This window comes from Pipra filicauda, unplaced genomic scaffold (genome assembly GCF_003945595.2).
Source record: "Pipra filicauda isolate LSUMZ 115617 unplaced genomic scaffold, ASM394559v2 scaffold38_size3968069_pilon, whole genome shotgun sequence".
Taxonomy (NCBI): domain Eukaryota; kingdom Metazoa; phylum Chordata; class Aves; order Passeriformes; family Pipridae; genus Pipra; species Pipra filicauda.
In genome coordinates, this window is record NW_024104520.1 from 1,620,662 (window position 1) to 1,640,168 (window position 19,507).

A 19,507-nucleotide genomic window follows, 5' to 3' on the forward strand; every position below is an offset into this window, starting at 1 on the left:
GAACTGCAGCAGCCCCTGGCAGTCAATTAAGAAGTGCACTCTGCTGCCCACCCAGCCCTTGACCACCCTTCTCATCACCAGCCTTCCATTTGATTACAAGCTGCAGCACAGTCCTTCCCTAGATATTTCCTATGTAATGTGAAATTGAGAATACCACTGGAACCTACTAATATAATAATTTGCATGTACAGTAATTTTGTATGATGCATATAAATCTGCCTTTTTATTAAATTATCTGGGATTTTTATCTGTGTTGTTCTGCTGGTTACATTCCTTCTCAGCTCTCTTGAAAGTGGAAATCTTTATCAGCAATGTTCCCTTGCACACACTTTTAATTTACTCTTTCGTATGTGTCCCCTTCCATTTCTTCTCAGGGCTTATTAACTCATTGAGCATATCTTTGCCAATGATGAGGGCTCTTTTGCTTTTGTGATTTTCTATATTTTTGGCTAAGTCATATAGTGTTTCAATAACAACAAAAGCCACAAAATGGCAATAAACCATCTTTAAAATCAAGATTCAAACACTAACAATCTGAAAAAAGCACTTCTCCATGATTCACTTGGCTTTCCATTCAGAAGTTTGCAGCTCCAGGTTTCATTACAAACAACATTCCACATTTAGTTGTTTTAAGCCAATTCAAAAACACACTGAAAAACGTTTGTAAAATATAACACACAATCTGAGGCTTTTAAAATACAGATGCAGGATTTCTCCTTATGGCTCTTTTGTGGTTTTGATAAAGCTGCATTGCTTCAAAGGGCTCAGGATATACTACTGTAAGTCACCAGTGCATATTTCAGCCACATGTGCTGACTCTGCTTCCGCTCCTCTGCCAGAACAATGGAAGCCCTTACATGCTGAGTCAGCTATCCACAAACACAGATCCACGCAGACCAAATGCAGTCCCTCAGCACAGGTTTTGTTAACCACATCTTATCACAAAGAATGCTAGGTAGCTGCATCATTTCATGTAAAACTCATGGACTAGGTAAAATTTGGAAATGCACGCATATTTTCAGGAACAAACCCCAAAATATTGTTTGACATGAGGTAAGCTACTGAAATACATAAATAAATACAAAATAAAGTTACAACAAAATAATCATGGGTTCAGTTCTGCCATTTCCTCCCTCCTGGGTATTCTTAGTACCAAGAGGGAACTCTGGCATTCCAGGAGAAACCTGCACACAGTTGGAACAGACAGGTTGGACATGTGAACTCTTACTGAACCAATCTGGTAAGTTCAGATACCACTGCAACTTGTGAGTCTGAGCTCACATATTTAAATAAGTTCACAAGCACAAAGACCCAAAGAACAAGTGAACCTCAGAAGTCAGCTGAGCAGGGCTTTTAGAATCATAGAGTCACCTAATTGAAAAAGACCCCTAAGATCATCAAGTCCAACCACTAACCCAGCACTGCCATGTTCACCACTAAACCATGTCCCCAGGTGTCATGTGCACATATTTTTTGAATGCTTCCAGGAATGCTGATTCCATCAGTTCCCTAAGCAGCCTCTTCCAATGCCTGACAACCCTTTCAGTGAAGAATTTTTTCCCAATATCCAATCTAAACCTCCCCTGATGCAATTGAGGCCATTTCCTCTCATCCTGTCACTTGTTACCTTAGAGAAGAGACCAACCTCCACCTTGCTACAACCTCACAGTTGTAGAAAGTGACAAGGTCTCCTATGAACCTCCTTTTTTCCAGGTTGAACAGCCCCAGCTCCCTCAGCCTCTCCTCACAGGACTTGTGCTCGAGCCCCTTCACCAGCCTCGTTGCTCTTCTCTGGACCTGCTCCAGCACCTCAATGTCCTTCCTGAACTGAGGGGCCCAGAACTGGACACAGTACTCCAGGTGTGGCCTCACCAGTGCTGAGTACAGGGCAAGAATCACTTCCCTGGCCCTGCTGGCCACACTGTTCCTGATACAGGCCAGGATGCCATTGGCCTTCTTGGCCACCTGGGCACACTGCTGGCTCATGTTCAGCTTCCTGTCAATCCAACCCCCAGGTCCCTTTCCTCCTGGCTGCTCTCCAGCCACTCTGTCCCCAGCCTGTAGTGCTGCAGGGGGTTGTTGTGGCCAAAGTGCAGGACCTGGCACTTGGCCTTGTTGAACCTCATCCCGCTGGAATCAGCCCAACTCTCCAGTCTGTCCAGTTCCCTCTGCAGAGCCCTCCTGCCTTCCAGCAGATCAACACTGCCCCCCAACTTGGTGTCATCTGCAAATTTGCTAATGGTAGACTCTATCCCCTCATCCAGACCATTGATAAAGATATTAAACAGGATTTTTAATCCAGAACGTATTAAATTCTCAAATGTACCATTGGTTTCAATTATAATTAATGAGTAGAATGTAGGCCAGCTATAATTAATTTTCCCAGTTTTTTCCCTAACATGCAAAAAGCTGTAATATACAGCCAAACAGCAAGAGCTTAAAAAATAAGAATCAATATTACATTCTCTCATTGTAGATTCACAATGTCATCCCCATACATGTGCTTTGATTTCACTCACAACTCCATTTAAGAGTCTAATTCAGCTATGTCTCAAGCCGGCATCAAGACTTCCAGAACAGGCTGACATGCTTGTGCAAGTGTATGCATGTAAAAGTCAGGTCACTGAGGGTTATCTGGCTAAGGAAAATTTGTCATATATGTAGTTTTTATATGGCTTGTTGGAAGTGCATAGTCTCAACTTGTGTGAAGGGATTTATCCCAAGACCTTGACAGCCTGTGTTCTGTAACTTGATAAGAAATGTAATAGAAATCTGTGTTTTGTTTGTTTGAGATTCCTGGGAACCTTTCTGACTTTTCCAATCCTACCTGGCACATGGATAGTCTGTTAAACACAAAAACTGAAATAGAAGATAAAAAAAGACAATTTCATTTTAAAGAAAAACTTGAAGTGTGCCTTCTGCAGTACACGAACTCCTTGCAGAATACCCACTGAAGATGTTCTCCCACTAAAGAGGAAGCCTGCATACATGCAATGCATGCACTCTGAGCTTTGTTGTCCCCTGGATGTATCTAGTTCAGTATGGAGTTAGTAACATACATGTAAACAATATCCGTAAGCCCCACAAGTTTCTAAAGAGAAACTTTTGTCCTTATTCACATACAAGCATATAGCAAGCTCACTGTTGTGAGACTGAGAGCTAATGTTTTCAAACCTGTCAGATACTCTACTCAGGGGAACTGAAACATCCCAGAACATGGGCTGATGGCAAACATCCCAGTTGAGCACGTCTTGTTTTGTGAATTTTAATACCTAAGAATAAACTCCAGAAACACTTTTACAGACTTTACTTACTGGTGCTTCTTGTACTGCATAGTAAAATACCAACTTGTTCCAACACTTGTACAGGCATTTATTACAAAAATATTGGAAAAAAATCCAAATCCCCCCAAAAACCCCAAAACCACTAGGAGAACCCAAACAGAACTTCAATAGGACAATTTGGAAAAAAAAGTAAAATAGGAGTGACAGTACTGAAATTCTTATGGAAAGCCCACCAGGATCTTTTAATTGATTTCAACCAGTTTTAGATTAGCCCTTCAGTATCTTCATGATAGGGTGAGGAATTCTCCTATCATGAGGTAAAGCTGTGGAGACTGTTCGCAGTACCTTACATTTGCTCTGGACAGCCACTAAGTGGCACTTAAACACCTCATCTTAAACCCTTGTGAATCTGCGAATGTGTGAAGGGAAGGGGGGGAACAAAAGGAGTTAGGTACTCTGGGGACTAATCCCTTTTAAGAGTAATGAAATTTGCCTCCTGCAATTAGAAAAACTTCCTAAGGGTCTGACTAAGTATGAAAATGTTATTGGAAGGAATGTTACTGTGCAGTGCTCCACAGAAGCAGAAATACTGCAGAAAGTTCTGCAGGAGAAACTGCTTCCTCTCCTAAATCCAAAGTCCTGCTTTGGGAATCAGAGTGCCTCATTCCAGTGTATCACTGCCCATTATCGTGTCATTTTGAAATATGCACTTGTATCAGGAAAATTACAGTACCTCATTGCTGCTCAACTGCAGGTCAAAATGAGGTGGCCCTAACATCATAACACAACTAGAAATATTGCCTGAACTCAGCTTCAGTTAGAGAACTCCGCAGGGACCAGAGCTATTTGTACTTGGAGATGCACATTAGGACATGGTTTTCATAGTTCACAGAGAATCAAAAGTCATGAGTGGCACTTTGTTCTTCTTCAGACTTTAGTACACTATTGCTTCACTGACATGTCATACTTCAATTTGCATTTTTAATCAAGGAAAGAAACCCAATTTTCCTAACAATAGAGTTGAATCAACTATGTTAATAATCTTGATGTTAATGTATTCTAATTTTGTTTGTTGTCTAGTTTTAAAAGTGGTTCTGTTTCATTAAAAATCTTTCTAAATTAATTCATTACAAATACTGGAAATTAATTTTCCCTATATGAACAACATAAGTGTCATTGAAAAAAATCTGAGAATAAAAACAAGCAGAATAATGTATTAGATATTTTCGGTGCTAACCAAGAAGTATCTACAAGCATGGGAAGAATACAGAGATTCTGCTTGCCGCTGTAGGGAGAAAATTCAGCTGGAGTTGAAGTTGGCCAGAAATGTGGGAAACAATAAAAAGAGTTTTTTCATATATATTAATGACAATAGAAATATAGAAATATCATTGGCTCGCTACAGGATGAGGATGGTCACCTCACAAACAGGGACAGAGACAAGGCAGAGGTGTTGAACACTTTCTTGGTCTCTGTCTTCAACACAGATGACGGACCAAGGGGGTCTCAGTGCCCTGGGCTGGAGGACCATGACTGTGAGAATGATCAACTCCCAGTCAACCCTGAAATTGGGTGAGATCTGCTGCTCCAGCTGGATCCCTGCAATCCATGGGGCCTAATGGGATTCATTCCAGAATCCTCAAAATGCTGGCTGATGCCAATGCAAAACCTCTCTCGATGATTTTTGAGCAGTCTTGGGAACCTGGAGAGCTTCCAGCTGACTGGAAGCTGGCGAATGTTGTCCTGATTTTCCAGAAGGGCAAGAAGGACCCTGGAAACTACAGGCCTGTCAGTCTCACTTCAGTGCCTGGTAAAGTTATGGAGAAAATTATTCTGGGAAGTACTGAAAAACACTTGAAGGACAACACAGTCATTGGTCACAGCCAGCACAGCTTCATGACGGGAAAGTCCTGTTTATCCAACCTGATTTCCTTTTATGACAAGGTAACCCACTTAGTTGATCAAGGGGATCCTTGTGGGTCTCTCTCAATTCAGCATATTCTATAATTTAAAGGGCATATACATTTTCAGCTTCAAAGACTCAGAAATAAGATTTATTGAGAGCTTTCTAGGCTCTCAAAGAAACACCTCCATTTCAGTTAGCCACAGATTTAGATGTAAAATATACTAGCAGATATTAGCTGCAAGCTCTATTTTACACCTTTGTGTTGAATGTTGCCTCCAGAAATATCAAGAGTTATAAAATTCAACTTTTATTCTCTCTTTCTGTGCAAGTTCTTTATGTTATGATTGGTAGCACAGCATATAACCAACAAAGCAACTCAACAAGCCACAATACATCAGGATTACAAAGAACGCAATTTTTTAAGCACATTTTGCATGTATGAAGTTAGTGTTGTGAGGTTCTTTTAAAGGTTGAAACCAGAAGCTTGCAAATGAAAAGAATTCAATCAGTTATGCAGAAGGATCAAACTTAACCCAATGCATGAGGAATTACCAGCAGTGAGGCTGTTTTTATGACCAGCAATACATCTCAATTACTGTCACTCTGGGAAAAGTGGGGGGAGGGTGGGAAAGAAAGAAGTCCACATCAACTAGCAATTTCATAGCAAAGGACAAACCAAGTATAAACTGGCATTATCCACTCAATCCTTGTATCAGATCCTCGATGATCAACCTTTAGGGCAGACACACATATTCATTTAAGCCTGTATTTGTCCAGTCACACAAATCATTCCTTAGGAAAATATTTCCCACAGCCCTTCCCATAACTTGATGTCCACAGAGAGGGTAAAAAAAACAGAAATACAGAACAACTGTGCCTACACCGGGCAAGGGAAAGCACTGATTTTACGACAATGATTTTCTACCATTATTCACTTTGACATATAACAGGATAGGAGATTGTACTGCTAAAGTAAATACAGCGGTTATATGTGCCTCTTCTGCTTTGGTTTTCTGCTCCACTACAGTCAAAGAGCCCCCATCTGATGACCTTGGGGGCACAGTATAAATGTCAGCCCAGGGAAGGCAAAGCTCTAACTGAAAAGCTGCCTGCATGGAAAAATAAGGAGCTATTTCAGGAAGGTGATTTTCTCAGTGTCATAATTTTTGAATTGGCATCTTCATATTTTAACGTGGATGGCTTGCATTTATCCTTTAGGGCCATTTTAGAACCTGAAAAGAAGAAAATACAACTGCCTGAACAAGAATGTTCACGTTTAAGTAGTTCCGAGTGAGCACAAGCTTTCAAAATAAACTTGTGAAGCACAGAAAATAGAAAGGTTTTGGTTCTATGAGTCTTGAGGAAAGATGGTTGATGTAGGACCCAGTCCTACAATCTGATTTGTGCCAGAACTGCTCTTGAATCTGTCGGCAGAGATTGTACTAACCTACATGATACAGCCTTTGTTTATTACTGTATTTGAAAAAAGCTATCTTCCTACATTTCATTAACTTAATTACACTGTCCTCAACATGCTATTGTACTGTAAGCCACAGAAACTAGCACTTTATTAGGTAAGACTGATTTTTTAATAAAAACTGTTCTTTTTCAAAGCAGGGTTTTGGATTTGGTTTTTTTTGTTCCTCTCTAATATATGCTTTCAGGCTTTAAATTGCATACAACTATCACTGCACCATGTATCCACAAAATTAATTTAAAAATATCACAACTGTGCATACTTCATATTACTTAGGAGCATTAATTAATTAAACAAAAATAAAACCATGTATTGAATCTAGATTAGACTTTCTAACTTGTCTTTGGAGATCGGTGAGGCACATTCAAATTTCCAAATGTCCTCTAGTCTTAAATTAACTTCAGCAAGCCACAGCAGTGGGTAACTCCAGCAAATACATTGGAATTCCTTTATCATTAATTATTTTTCTTTATAGTACTGTGCATTCAGCTTATATTTAATGTTGCTATATTAAAATAGTACTTTCTGAACTCTTAATTCTGTATATGCAACTGGGTTTCTGCACTCATCCCGTTTCTCACTCGGAACTTTTCCACGGGCACAATTCTTTTGTTTTGGTTTGGGTTTTTGTTTTATTTGCCCAGGACTTTCTGCTGGCTGTGCCTTTGTTTGAAGCTGTAGGACTGACTAGGCTGGAAGGCGATGAGGGGACCCAGCATGTTTGCAGAGCTCAGACTTTACTACACTACAGTAAGGTGAGCTGAATAACTTTGCTGTTACCTATTCTGTATTTGTAACAACTTGTGAAGCTGAGGAATATAATATTAGTGCTTGGGTAATGCATGGATAGACATAGTCTCTCAATTGAAGGCCCACATTCTACTTTGAGAACTGTGTGGATTCACCAAATTCTCAAATTTTCACATTCATCTTTCACATTAAGTTACTTTTGAGTTTTTCAATCAAATTTGAAGAATACAGCACCACCAAACTCTAGCAGAGTTTAAGAAGTTGGTCACAGAAGGTTACCTTATTTTTTGGTGAGGGTATTGCTCAGCAGAGCAGAGAGAAATTATTCCAGCTGCAAAAATGAAATAAATAAAGCACGGGATGAGTACCAGAAAGTTAGTGCCATAGTGAGGTTGAAGCTGCAAAAATTGAGAAATTGTCATATGACAGTATTTCACAACACATTCAACCCCTCAGGGGCAGGCTCACTAGTAATTTTAAGATAAATAGGTGCAAATAATGGAAATGCACTAAAAGCCTTCCATTCCCATGATCATAACAGCAGCAGACACAAGACTGTAAGAAGATATTTACTAGCACACAGATTGTTTCCTTTATATTTATGTCTTTTTAGAGTAAGGCTACTCCACCTTTTATTTCTTCTCACACAATGCTAGCAAAACAGACTTCAAAGCTGGTGACATATTGTCTAGGTGGCTCCGTGTACAGAAGTCAAGGAAGCCTGAAAGCCTCCCTGTGCACCTCTATCCTCATAGTTCTACTTTTAAGATCTACGTCATTATATAAAGAAAGAACATCCGGTTTCCTGCTGCACAGCCCAATCTCTTTGGAGTATTCCTGGTGCACTCTACTTCCACTACCTATGAAAGCACCAGGAAAAATTTGCCCTGAATTACTTCACATTCACTTTAGTTTCCAAATTCATGTCAGCTTGAAATTTGACAAAACATTTAAAACATTTAAAAAATTAAGGTGATCTATCAAGGTGCATCAAGTTGGTTTTGGAGCAGAATGAAATTAATTTTTTTTTACCTTAGGCCCTAAAGAAGTTCAACACAGAGCTACACAAACATCAATGCCAGCACAAGGGAAAACACCAGGAATGTACACCAAGGGATGGATCACAAGAGAAAAGAATAACAAAACTGTCTCTTTTGATAGAGGACAGCTACTAGATCTCCTCAGTGTACCATCAGATATTACACTTGAACTAAAACCCCACTGCAGTTTAAGACTGAATGAATCAGGGACTCAAAGCCCAACTTTCCCTCTGTTCTAGATGGCATGGCCTTGCTTCCCCCTCACTCTCACAAAGGTGCACATGAAACTGAGATTGTGTTAGGATGCTGATTTCATTGAAATTTTATCACTTTTCTGATAAATTCCTTTGGAATATTTAAAGTGCTCTGAAATACCTCACTGAATGATACCACAGTGTAAAGGATAAGGGAAAAGGTGGGAATGTGCAAATCAGCAACCAGAGAGTACAAGGCCACCAAAAGCTGACTCAGACTAGGTTAAGATGTTAAGAGTGAGGTTCTCTTTGGAGATATGTAAAGAAGCTCTTCTCTACGTGATCAGTAGGTTTTTGAAGAAAACTCTACTACAACTTTGGAAGATACTTAGATATTTGTGGTTCCAATTATCTGTGCTGGACATCATAGGCCACAAGCATTAGACCTTGTAAGAAAACAGGAATGGTTAGTAGCCAGATGAGAAGCCAACACAAATCCACTAATTATGTTTTAGCCTAAGTTCCACTGTTTTGTATTTCTCTTACAATCCCCAGCAGAAAAAGAAAAGGAACAATAAATAACCTTGCCATGAACTCTGACCCTGTGCATGTGACATCACAAGTAACACACAGGTACTTTCAGTATTATGTAAGTTGAAAATGGACAATGTCACCTAATACAGATTATTATACTGCTGAAATCACAGTAAGAAGAGAAATCACAAGAAAATACAATTTTTATGTTGCTGCTGTAAGAGTGGGAATAGGTAGCTTTTTTTACAAACCCTATGATTAATTTTATCTTCCTTGATCAGACATTATCTATGACTTTAAGTCAGGAAACAGCACTGGTATTACATGTGGCAATCACACATGCAGTTGAGAGAAATCACACAATATTTCTTAAAAAAGGAGGGTGAACACAGGAGCACTTAGGTGATGCAGGATGTCACAGAGTCACTCCAGGGTCTGGCAAGAGCCCCATAAAGGCTTGGAATAATGCTGCTAGGGACAGGGTCACTACAGTTCCCTGAGAAAAGATCTCGCATACATAAATCCTTTGAAGAGATCCCAGGATAGAGTTGGTGTCATCACACTTATGCTGAAGGCTCAAGATGCCCATAAAGCTTGATTAATTGCGAGAGTATCCAAAGCACAGTTGGTTGTTTGCATTATACAGGACAGTCTATTAATATTGACACCACTAAACTTTGACCTACTTTATAAACAGGACTGTGTATGCGCACAAATATGTATTTGGTTTTTCACTTGTTCTGTTGGATTTTTTTTCCTTCCTTTTTTACATTAATTTCTTCAGTTAGCATTTGAGAGACAGGAGGGTCCTAAAACAAAAAGCAGTGTTAGCAGTTTACAATTACGCAGATTCAATCAAAAAAACCAAAGGTGCACAAGAACAGCAGGCAGAAAACGCCAAATTAAGCTCTCATTTGCACTGACATTAGTCCAGTTACTTCATTTTGTTTCAGTGTTTTATGCAAAATGTTTTATGCTTTTGCAAAAGAAGAACCATGTTTCCATCTCCCTAGACTCATCAAGCAGTAAAATACCGTAGAAAAAGGTCACCTCTATCTCTAAAATTATCTTCCCTGAATTCTTTTAAGAAAGGGAAATGGTGGTATTAAAAAGGAGATACTTAGTGAGGTTTATCTTAGAGTCTAATGTAAAAACTAGTTGTGTAAGAATCGTCAGTCATGAAGCTAAGCCTCACAACAACTGCTTTGGAGTTCACTGGGCCTCTGCCGTTCCTTTTATAGATGAATAATGTGAAGTTCACTCACAAGATCAGCTCTGTGCAGCCTCACAGAGAGCTAAGTGTTGATTATCTGAAACCAGCTTCTTCAGCACATAATCAGATCATAAACAACATGTAAGAGTGCTGCATTCCAGGTAATACAGCATGATCTACTTAAGTGCATAAGCTATTTTAACTCACGAAAGTAGGTGAAGGTTGTTTAAAAGCATAGTAACTGTTAAAGCAACTGGTGGGCAAAAAAACCCTGAAGACCTCTGTCAACAAACCCCATCACTGTTGTAACCAAACAGCTCATCAACAGGGCAAGTGCTACATTTCAGTAAGTACCTCAGTGTAAAGAGATGGGGCTTATCTGTGTCTGCTATGGGGCAGATTTGGCACAAGCAAAGTCAATCAGCAGGCTCAGGTCTCAAGCAGGTGTCCCACTCTGCTGCAACCATATTGCACTGCTGTTCTCATGCTAACATTCCTGCAGTTGCCTGGGCCAAAAGCTGTCCCTGATGGATGACTATACAGAGAAGATTCAGAAGCACCACACAGACTTGTGCACATCTTGTGCAGCTGTGATCCTTTTTTAAATCACAGGCAATATCTCTCTGAGCAGAAAAGAACAGTTCTACCCAGTGTTTGCCATTATAGCATTAACTGCTCTGGTAAACACAAGTATATATTACAGGCTGTTACGACAACTTGTGTCCAGACTCTTGGGGGTAAAAAAAACCAAAACCCACACAAACAAAAACACCCCAATGAAATGTAACCCTTTAAAAATTGGAGCTGAACTTTTTACCTTTCTTCATACTCTAGTTCTGCATTGTTAATTGATAATGTCACAGAAATATTTTTCCTTACAAGACATCAGCTCAAGTTTCTAGGCTTTCCCTCAAATCCCCTGAACCTCCAGTTCATATCACAGAATAAAAAAGGGGAAACTTTCAAGCATTCTGAGAAAAAAAGGTGACAGTGCTGTCTGCTGACTTCTACTATGCATACAGGAGTTTATTTTACCCCGTGACCATGAAGAACAGGTGGATGAAGCACTCTACAGACAGCTCAAAGCAGCCTCCCATTAGCAGACCTTGATCCTGATGAGGGAATTCAACCACTGAAATATCTGCTGGAGGAAAAACACAGCAGGGCATAGTCAATCCAGCAAGTTCTCAGGGAGCCTCAATAACAACTTGCCGGCCCAAAAGACAGAGGAGGTGATCAATGAGTTGCTCTGCTGGGCCTCATACCTATCAACATGGAAGAGCTTGTTGGGGTCAGGCACAGCCTTGGCTGCAGTGACCATGAGATGGTAGAGTTCAGGATCCCGAGAAGCAAGGTAAAAAGCAAGATCGCAACCCTGGACTTCAGAAGATCATATTTTGGCCTCTTCAGGGATCAGCTTGAAACAGCACCATCAAATAAGGCCCTGGAGGGAAGAGGATCCAAGAAAATTGGTTGTTATTCAAAGATCACCTCGTTCAAGCTCAAGAGCAGTCCATCCAAATGACCAAGAAAAAAATGCCCACATGGATGAACAAGCAGCTCTTAGCAAAACTCAAACATAAAAGGGGAGAATGCAGAAGGTGTAAGAAGAGACAGGTAACCTGAGATGAAGACACTGTCTGAGCACACAAAGACATGGTTAGGAAAGCCTAAGTCCACCTGGAATTGAATCTAACAATGAATGTCAAAGGCAACAAAGAAGGTTTTTATATCTACGTAGGTGACAAAACACAGACTAGGGATAATGTGGACCTGCTGCTGAATGGAGCACAGGACATGGAAAAGGCTGAGGTACTGAATGTCCTCTTTGTCTCAGACTTATGTAAAACCATTAAATTTAGGACTGTTATTCTTTATTTACAATAAATATAGATGTATAATAAAGGACAGTACAACCTTAATTTGCCTTAAATCTAAACTAGCTCAGGGCATTAATCAGATAAACTAGTGACCAGTGTTCTGTTTACCAGCCAAAACATACATCAAGTAAAATAAAACATACCTAAGTAAAACAAATCATTCCATACACCAAAGAAAGATTAACATAATGACGTCTGGAATTACTTTGCCAAACTGAAAATAAGAACAGAAATTACTCTTCCTCTGTAATGTTTTGGCTACTTTTCATCTGCTGGAAGGGGATACCGTGTGACAGTATGCCATTAGCTTCTCGTTATTTCTCTCCTTCATGCCTTGTAGTGAACGATGTGCTAAAAGCAAGGCATCCTACAGAAGCAAAGCAATGCTGTGTTTGGGGAGAATGAGCTCAGGAAGGAAATGGCACTCACCTACAGTTACAGTTTAGAACTACCACTACTCAAGTGTAAGATTAAAATGCCAATAATTTTTAAAGTATATAGTTTTCAATAACAACAGTGATGTCAATAGCATCACAAACATCAGACCAGAGGTTACTGGGGAGATACGGAGGCTGGTAGCACATATGTTTTCATTTAAGCCATCGCACTCCTACAGTACCCAAGCACTCTTGCCAAGGTGTTCCACAAGGCTGCATTCTTATGACGAAGGTACTATCCTGTAAGCACATTTAGTGGAGAGTTAATTTTTCCTCAGCTTCCACCACCATTACTCATCATGGTGTATATATAAGCCCCATGACCTATGAGTAGCCTTCAGAAGCTCCCTCAGGCAATATAACTGAATCCTGCTCCATTCCTGAGCACCTACAAAGAATATGCATTAATGCTTCAGCCCCACCCTCAGGCAGAAATTACTCAATCATGAGGCCCCATCAGGACCTCCAAAGAATGAGGGTGAAGGGATAAGAAATTCCACCATCTGTAACTAATGGAAACTTACTGAGGTTATACATGAAGAAGGAAGGAAGGCAGGCTCCAGATCCCATGTCTGACAAATCTGCTTAGAAAGGAGATTGTAATCCATAGAGCAGCTCTCCCTAGGCAGTGTAAACCCATCCTTTTAGCACTGAGTGGAATGATCTCTATATTCACATGCTTGTTTTCCATAATGTCATCTCATCCTTCCTTACTTACTGCTGCTCATCAGGGAAAGTGTGCCATACATTGCCATGATGATACAATGGAAATAATTACAGAAGATCCTACAGAGTGAAGACAAAGACCACAATGGAGCACTGCCTTTTCTCTCACTGCTAAAGAGGAGCGGAACAAAGAATTCCTTGCAAAGAATCCTGACATCCCTTATTATTAATTACCTATCTACTGATTTCTTCTCTAAAGTGGATATGTTGGTAATGCAGCAACAATGAAACCAACATTCACATTCAGGAAAAGCATTGCATGCAATTCCCACACCTCCATCAACTCTAGAACTGAGCAAAATATTACCCAGCAAAAAATCATTTCCCATTAACAAAATTCTTTCAATTAAACAGTAAAATAACCCCTCACGAATCAGATGCATGTTCTTGCTCAATTTGTACATATAAAGGAGTACAACTAGCGTTAATGGACTGCAATGCTGATATTAAAAGCCCAACCGTTCCTGGCTTTCTGTACTTTCTACCACCTCCAGTGCTATTCCTCTGTCTGCATGACATTCAATCTGCTTGTCCTCCTTTTCAAAGGCCTTCACTATTTAGTCTTCTACTCACCTACTTTTGGCTTAACACACTAACCTTCCTACTCTACTTCTCCTGCAGACATACTTCTGCCCTGTTCTATTCTACTTATCCTAAGATGAGGATATACTCAGAACTTATTTGCAAAGTCACAAAGCACCTTCTACTTCAAATACTCAGTCAGACTTTACTTACTCCGAGATCTCTTTGTCAAATATAGCCCTGCTACAGATTTATATATGCAGATACAAAGAATTGTGGCTCTTGCAGTTTACAATGTTATCGTAATTGGTATTCAGATGTTTGTTGGGTTTTCTTCAAATAAAAATAGATGAAGTGCAAATATCATGAAAATCTAGATGTCCAACATTGCTGGGTAAAGAGTTGTTATGAACATGCAAATTTTGTGACTAAACCTATCTGTACTGCTGTGTCTCTTTTACAGAGCCGAAGAAAATAGAAAGAGTCCTCAGAAACAAGAGCGCCAGCACAGGAGTCACACAGGCTGCAAAAGTCCATTTTCGAAAATGTGTTTCTTCTGAAGTTGAACATAAGCTGCAGCAACATAATGCTAAATTCTTCATGCCAACTCACTGGCTTTTAACAAACAGCTCCTTCAATTTGTAATAAAGTATACAATACACTCCTATGCTTTCAAGTTGGGTTTCTGCAAAACAGGTAACATCATTTCACTCCTCCTGATAAATATACAAACATCAATTAGCTAAAAGGCATTATATGACAATATTCAGGGTAGAGTAACAGCACCCTATAAAGCATAAGGGGCTTACTTAAAAGGTGGAAATGACATTGAATTTAAGTAAAAGAAGCAGGGCTTCACTTTAGAAGGTAAGAACACTTGGCATTTCCATTATCCTTTTGTTAAAACATAGGTCCACAAATGCTGATTAGATGTCTACCTAGCCTGCAAAAAATTCAAGAGCAACAACCCTTGTAATCAAGGCAAGTTAAGAGACCAGGCGGAGGGTAGTTTTTGAAAGGACAGATAGCTGTGTGAATCTAAAACAGGCATCCAAAAATTCTGGGTGTTGTCTCCAAAAACATGTAGACACAGCTGCAAATTCAACTAGAGACTTATTTTGTTCTCATTCAATTCAAACATGTCCAGGAATTTGATCAAACATGAAGAAAAAGTACCTGAATCCTTTGTTGCAAAAGAAAATGCAGAAGAAAATGTACTAGAAATGATTGTGCATTGTACTCACCATAATCCTGAAAAATCACAAGTGAAAATAAGTGCATAAGCAACTGCAAAATGCTACTTGAATACCAACCGCTATTCATTGTCAGGTTTTGAAACATCTATTCCTTATTTCTGTTCTTACGTTCATAAACTTGGTATTCTACATTTAACTTGACAGGATTTCTCACTTGAATGCTTGTGATTTACAACACATTTGCCTTCTAATTTACTGGAACTGCCATTTTATCTGGGGGGATTTAACTAAAGCTGTTTCCATATGTTTTGAGCTCTAAGCTTGAGACCATGGATTTGGAACTGTATAGTGTTTTGCTATTGGGCAGGTTGGCATAAATCCCACTTGTGGTGTATATTCACATAATACCTTCAGGGTGCTTTAGTAGGACATCTCCTATGAGTCAAGCAAGCATGCAGTTTTCCAACTTTGTAACTAGAGTCAACACTCAAGAGGTGAAGGATACATCACCATTTTGTCTCCAGTATATCACAACAGCCTTGTGTTAAATCCTAGTCATTTTACTCATTCACAAGCGTTATTGTCTCACATCACTCTCAGACAGAAGAGATTGACAATTTTAATGCTTCTACCTTTTCAGCAAGGACACAATTGGTTCTTATGAAATGCAGACAGCTAAATCTCACACAGTGCAAGACATGCACACTCAGCTCCTGTCTCACACTACATAGCAGCAAGCCTGCATGTCACAGAGTCAGAGAGACTGTGCCTTTCTCCCGTTGTCCAACTCTATCTGCCAGGCTTTGTGGACTATAGAACCAGGAAGAGGTTTCCACAGTGTCCTGTGGTTGGAGATAACGCTACACACGGAGGTTCCACCTTACTCCTCTTTCTGAGAAAGGAGGTATCTCTGTTTCCCAGTCACATAGGTCTCAACTCAGGAAAACAGAAATTTGAGACGTCTGAGTACAGCATTAGATAAAGTTCACAGTGACTCAAGAGTGAAATCCTAGCCCTAGTGACATCAACAGAAAAACTCTCACTGACTTGAGTGCCAAGATTTCAGTCTATATCCCAAACTAAAGTGTCTTTTAAGGTGATGAAATTTAGGCCCAAATCCTGTAGGAATGTACACATCTTTCACTTCACATATTGAGCAGTTCCAATTCAACTGAACCATTAACATTAAGTAAAGTGACGCTGGTAAGTGAGACCCAGACTCTAATTGTAAGTACAACCTTAAGGTCTTATAATGTAGTGATAGGATTCAAACACCACAAAAGGAACTCCAGGAATGCTTGCTTCTGTTTTAGGGGTTTTTTTACTTACTTTTGTCTGATCATCGGCTTTAAATACATAGCAGATACTTTGCTGTTTTGCTGCTTCATCCTTTATCAGACAAGCAAAGTAACTTGGATCGTGGCTGTTGTGAATCAGTTTGTGGACATGCTGTGGCTTGTATTCAAACAAACTTGAACAAATCAAAGGATCCCACTGCTGGATTTTCCCCGTGTCTGGTTCACATCGCAAACTCGCTGGTGAAACATAAAGTCGGATTTGGCTGATGCCAGGTTCTTCTTTGGAAGACTTTGTACTGAGCATCCGGATCTCTGCCACAATCCAAGGCAGCATTGACATGGTGGTTAGGGAATGCACTGGGAGAGAACCAATGAGCTGGAGACTGAAACTTGCTGAGAAATCACTAGGTGTTTGACACTTTTTAGCTTTGAATGTTATTGGCTCCATTTTACCACTCTTTAGGGAACCTGGACTAATTCACCAATATTTCAGTTCCATGGAATGACATTATCTGGACGGTTCCTTTGATTAAAGAACAGAAGAGTTCTGAAAGGAAAAGAAATAGTTATGTAAGTGCTGGTACCCTATTAAAAACAAACTGTCAGTAACACAAATAATTAATAGCTTAACATCGGAAGAAACAAGCTGGTCAGAAGAGTGACCATCTACCATGACCTATCCAGTGAGTTCCCGCTCTCTACAGTGGGCCTTACTGTTTCATGTCCAACAAACATGACTGCAATAAACACATTGCTTGGAAAAAAGTTAGTCCTGATTTAAAAGTTGTTTTATGACCCTGGCTAAACATCCAATGACTAACTAAACTTTAAAATGCACATTCCTGTGCATTACCTTGTAATGCACATTACCCTGTATCTGTTTCATGGGCAGGCATATGTGGATCACATGAGCCTATTTCAATCCTATTATCACAGAAGGAACTCAGCTGAGCTATTCTGACCTTCATGACAGTTGAAGTCAGTGCTTGCTAAGGCACTTTCACATCCGAAAAAAAAAAAAAAGGTAACTTGACAACTTTCTTGTTGTCAAGACGTGGATGTCTTTGAATTTGGCTACTAATATGGAGTTGTATCCTTGGGTACAGTTTGCCAAGTGATTATTGGTTGTAACCAACCAGGCTTTTTCAATAAATAACACTCCAGAAATCACCGTCATCTGAAAAAGCTGGCAGCAGTCAACTGACTGATGGCTGATAAACCTGTGAGATAGCAGTCATGAGCAATAATCCTTACAGCACCCCATGAAAAACCAGACGATGATCACAATTCATGACTGCATTTTAATGCTGGGCAGCGAGACAGGAATATTTAAATGTTTGACACACTGACATTGTATCATTTCCATTCCTTAAAATATCAAATGGAACTCTGTTAGACACATCCCTGTTGTAACCCTGTTATACTCAGCATCTACCACCACTACTGTTATTATGTATCAGTAGTTTTAGTAACAAAATCCAATAATTGCATTTATTTATAAATATCACTTTGCAAAATACAGTCTACAAAAACACATATATTGGCATTTGTTATACTACCCTATTTTAACTCATTAATTGAGCCTGTTTCAGCTGTTACATTATATTGTGTAAGACTGACGAGAATCTGACAGGTCTGTAATTGTGTGTGTTTAAATACAAGACACTAGTTCACCCTCAGTCTTAAGAGAGTTTCCCATGAGAAGATCTATTAAAACCAACGTGGACAGTACCAAGAACTCCTTACAAAACATTTTAATTACATTTGAACATCTGTCTACTGTGGCAACAATATTTCTTGTCTTTGTTCATCTACAAATGTGACCAATCAAAAATAGCAGTATTTTTCCTCATAAGTTTTCATTAAACTTTGTCCTTCATTTGTCTTTGTAATAATATTCTCAAACTGAGTTTCTAACAGTCTTTCACCTTGTTGAAAATGAAAGGAAACTTTAGGATTTAAAAAAATCCCAAAACTTCTAAAAAAAAATTTAAAATGCAACCAGTTTGTAAGTGTCTGAGTGGGGGAAAATGTTCCTGCAGTAACTGGCAAACAGTAAAAACAAGAGAACTGCAGAAACCATTTCTGGGTACATTTATTTTTCTGAAATTTTTGCATCTTTTGACAAATGAACTCTGTAGCAATGTCACCAGTTCCAATGATACCAAATTTAGCAAAACTAATAGTGCATGAGTGCATGTTTTAAAGACACTATTCAATGAAATCGTCATAAGCAGCACTTTAGATGCGTAGAACAATTTTTTTAAAAGCCCTTTCATAAAGCTCTGTGTGTGTGTCTGCATATGGGAGGTGTGGGAAAAAGGACCATGAAAATCTAGAATTTGCATGCCTAATTTCAATCATATTACAACTGGTTTTAATATGTTTGTTTGTTTGTTTCACAAACAAGTAAGAAAACAAACATCTTTTAGATTAATATAAATGCATTACAACATAAAAGGAAACGGCCTCAAGATATGCCAGGTTGGACACCAGAAAGAGTTTCTTCATTGAAAGGGTGGCAAGGATTGGAATAGGCTGCTCTCAGAAGCAGTGGAGTCACCATCCCTGGAAGTGTTCAAGAAATGACTGGACATGGCACTTAGTGCTATGGTTTAGTTGACATGGTGGTGTTCAGTCAAACGTTGGGCTTGATGATCTTGGAGGTCTTTTCCAACATCGATGATTCTATGATTCTATATGGGATAGCAGCTTCAGGAAGCATTTTTACACCTCATCAACAGACTGTTAAATGCAATTATCATTATAGTTTTGTGTCTGCCAGGAATCAAAATGATCTCTTCTTCTTTGACAAACTATTACAAATATTTTCCCCTTAACACTATCAACAACAACAAAAAAAAAAAAACTGCAGGGAAGATTGGATTAATTCATAAGTACAATGGCAGATATTCCAAACAAAACAAGTAAAAATCAAGTTCTTAGCTTTTAGTGTTTTTGTCACTTCGTATCATACATCATAATCTCAGAATGAGAAAGCCTAAGAAAACTCCAGTCAGCTGAGAAGAGGAGAATTGAGCTACCACACA

General features: G+C 39.3%; 1 protein-coding gene and 1 long non-coding RNA gene across 7 annotated transcripts in view; both read right to left on the bottom strand.

Moving 5' to 3' along the window:
• The window catches only part of TBC1D1 (TBC1 domain family member 1), a 105,005-nt gene that overhangs the window by 80,264 nt on the left and 5,234 nt on the right, over positions 1-19,507 (bottom strand). For all 6 annotated transcript variants that reach the window (XM_039385006.1, XM_039385008.1, XM_039385007.1 and 3 more), the window contains one exon: positions 16,489-17,004. In XM_039385006.1, the coding sequence (XP_039240940.1) occupies positions 16,489-16,905 (417 nt within the window). In that variant the 5' untranslated portion in view covers positions 16,906-17,004. The remainder of the gene's footprint in view (positions 1-16,488; positions 17,005-19,507) is intronic.
• Positions 6,105-9,988, bottom strand: LOC114001529. Its single transcript, XR_005564931.1, has 2 exons — positions 9,872-9,988; positions 6,105-6,422 (listed from the first exon to the last, which is right to left on the bottom strand). It is a non-coding gene; the product is annotated as an uncharacterized LOC114001529 (long non-coding RNA).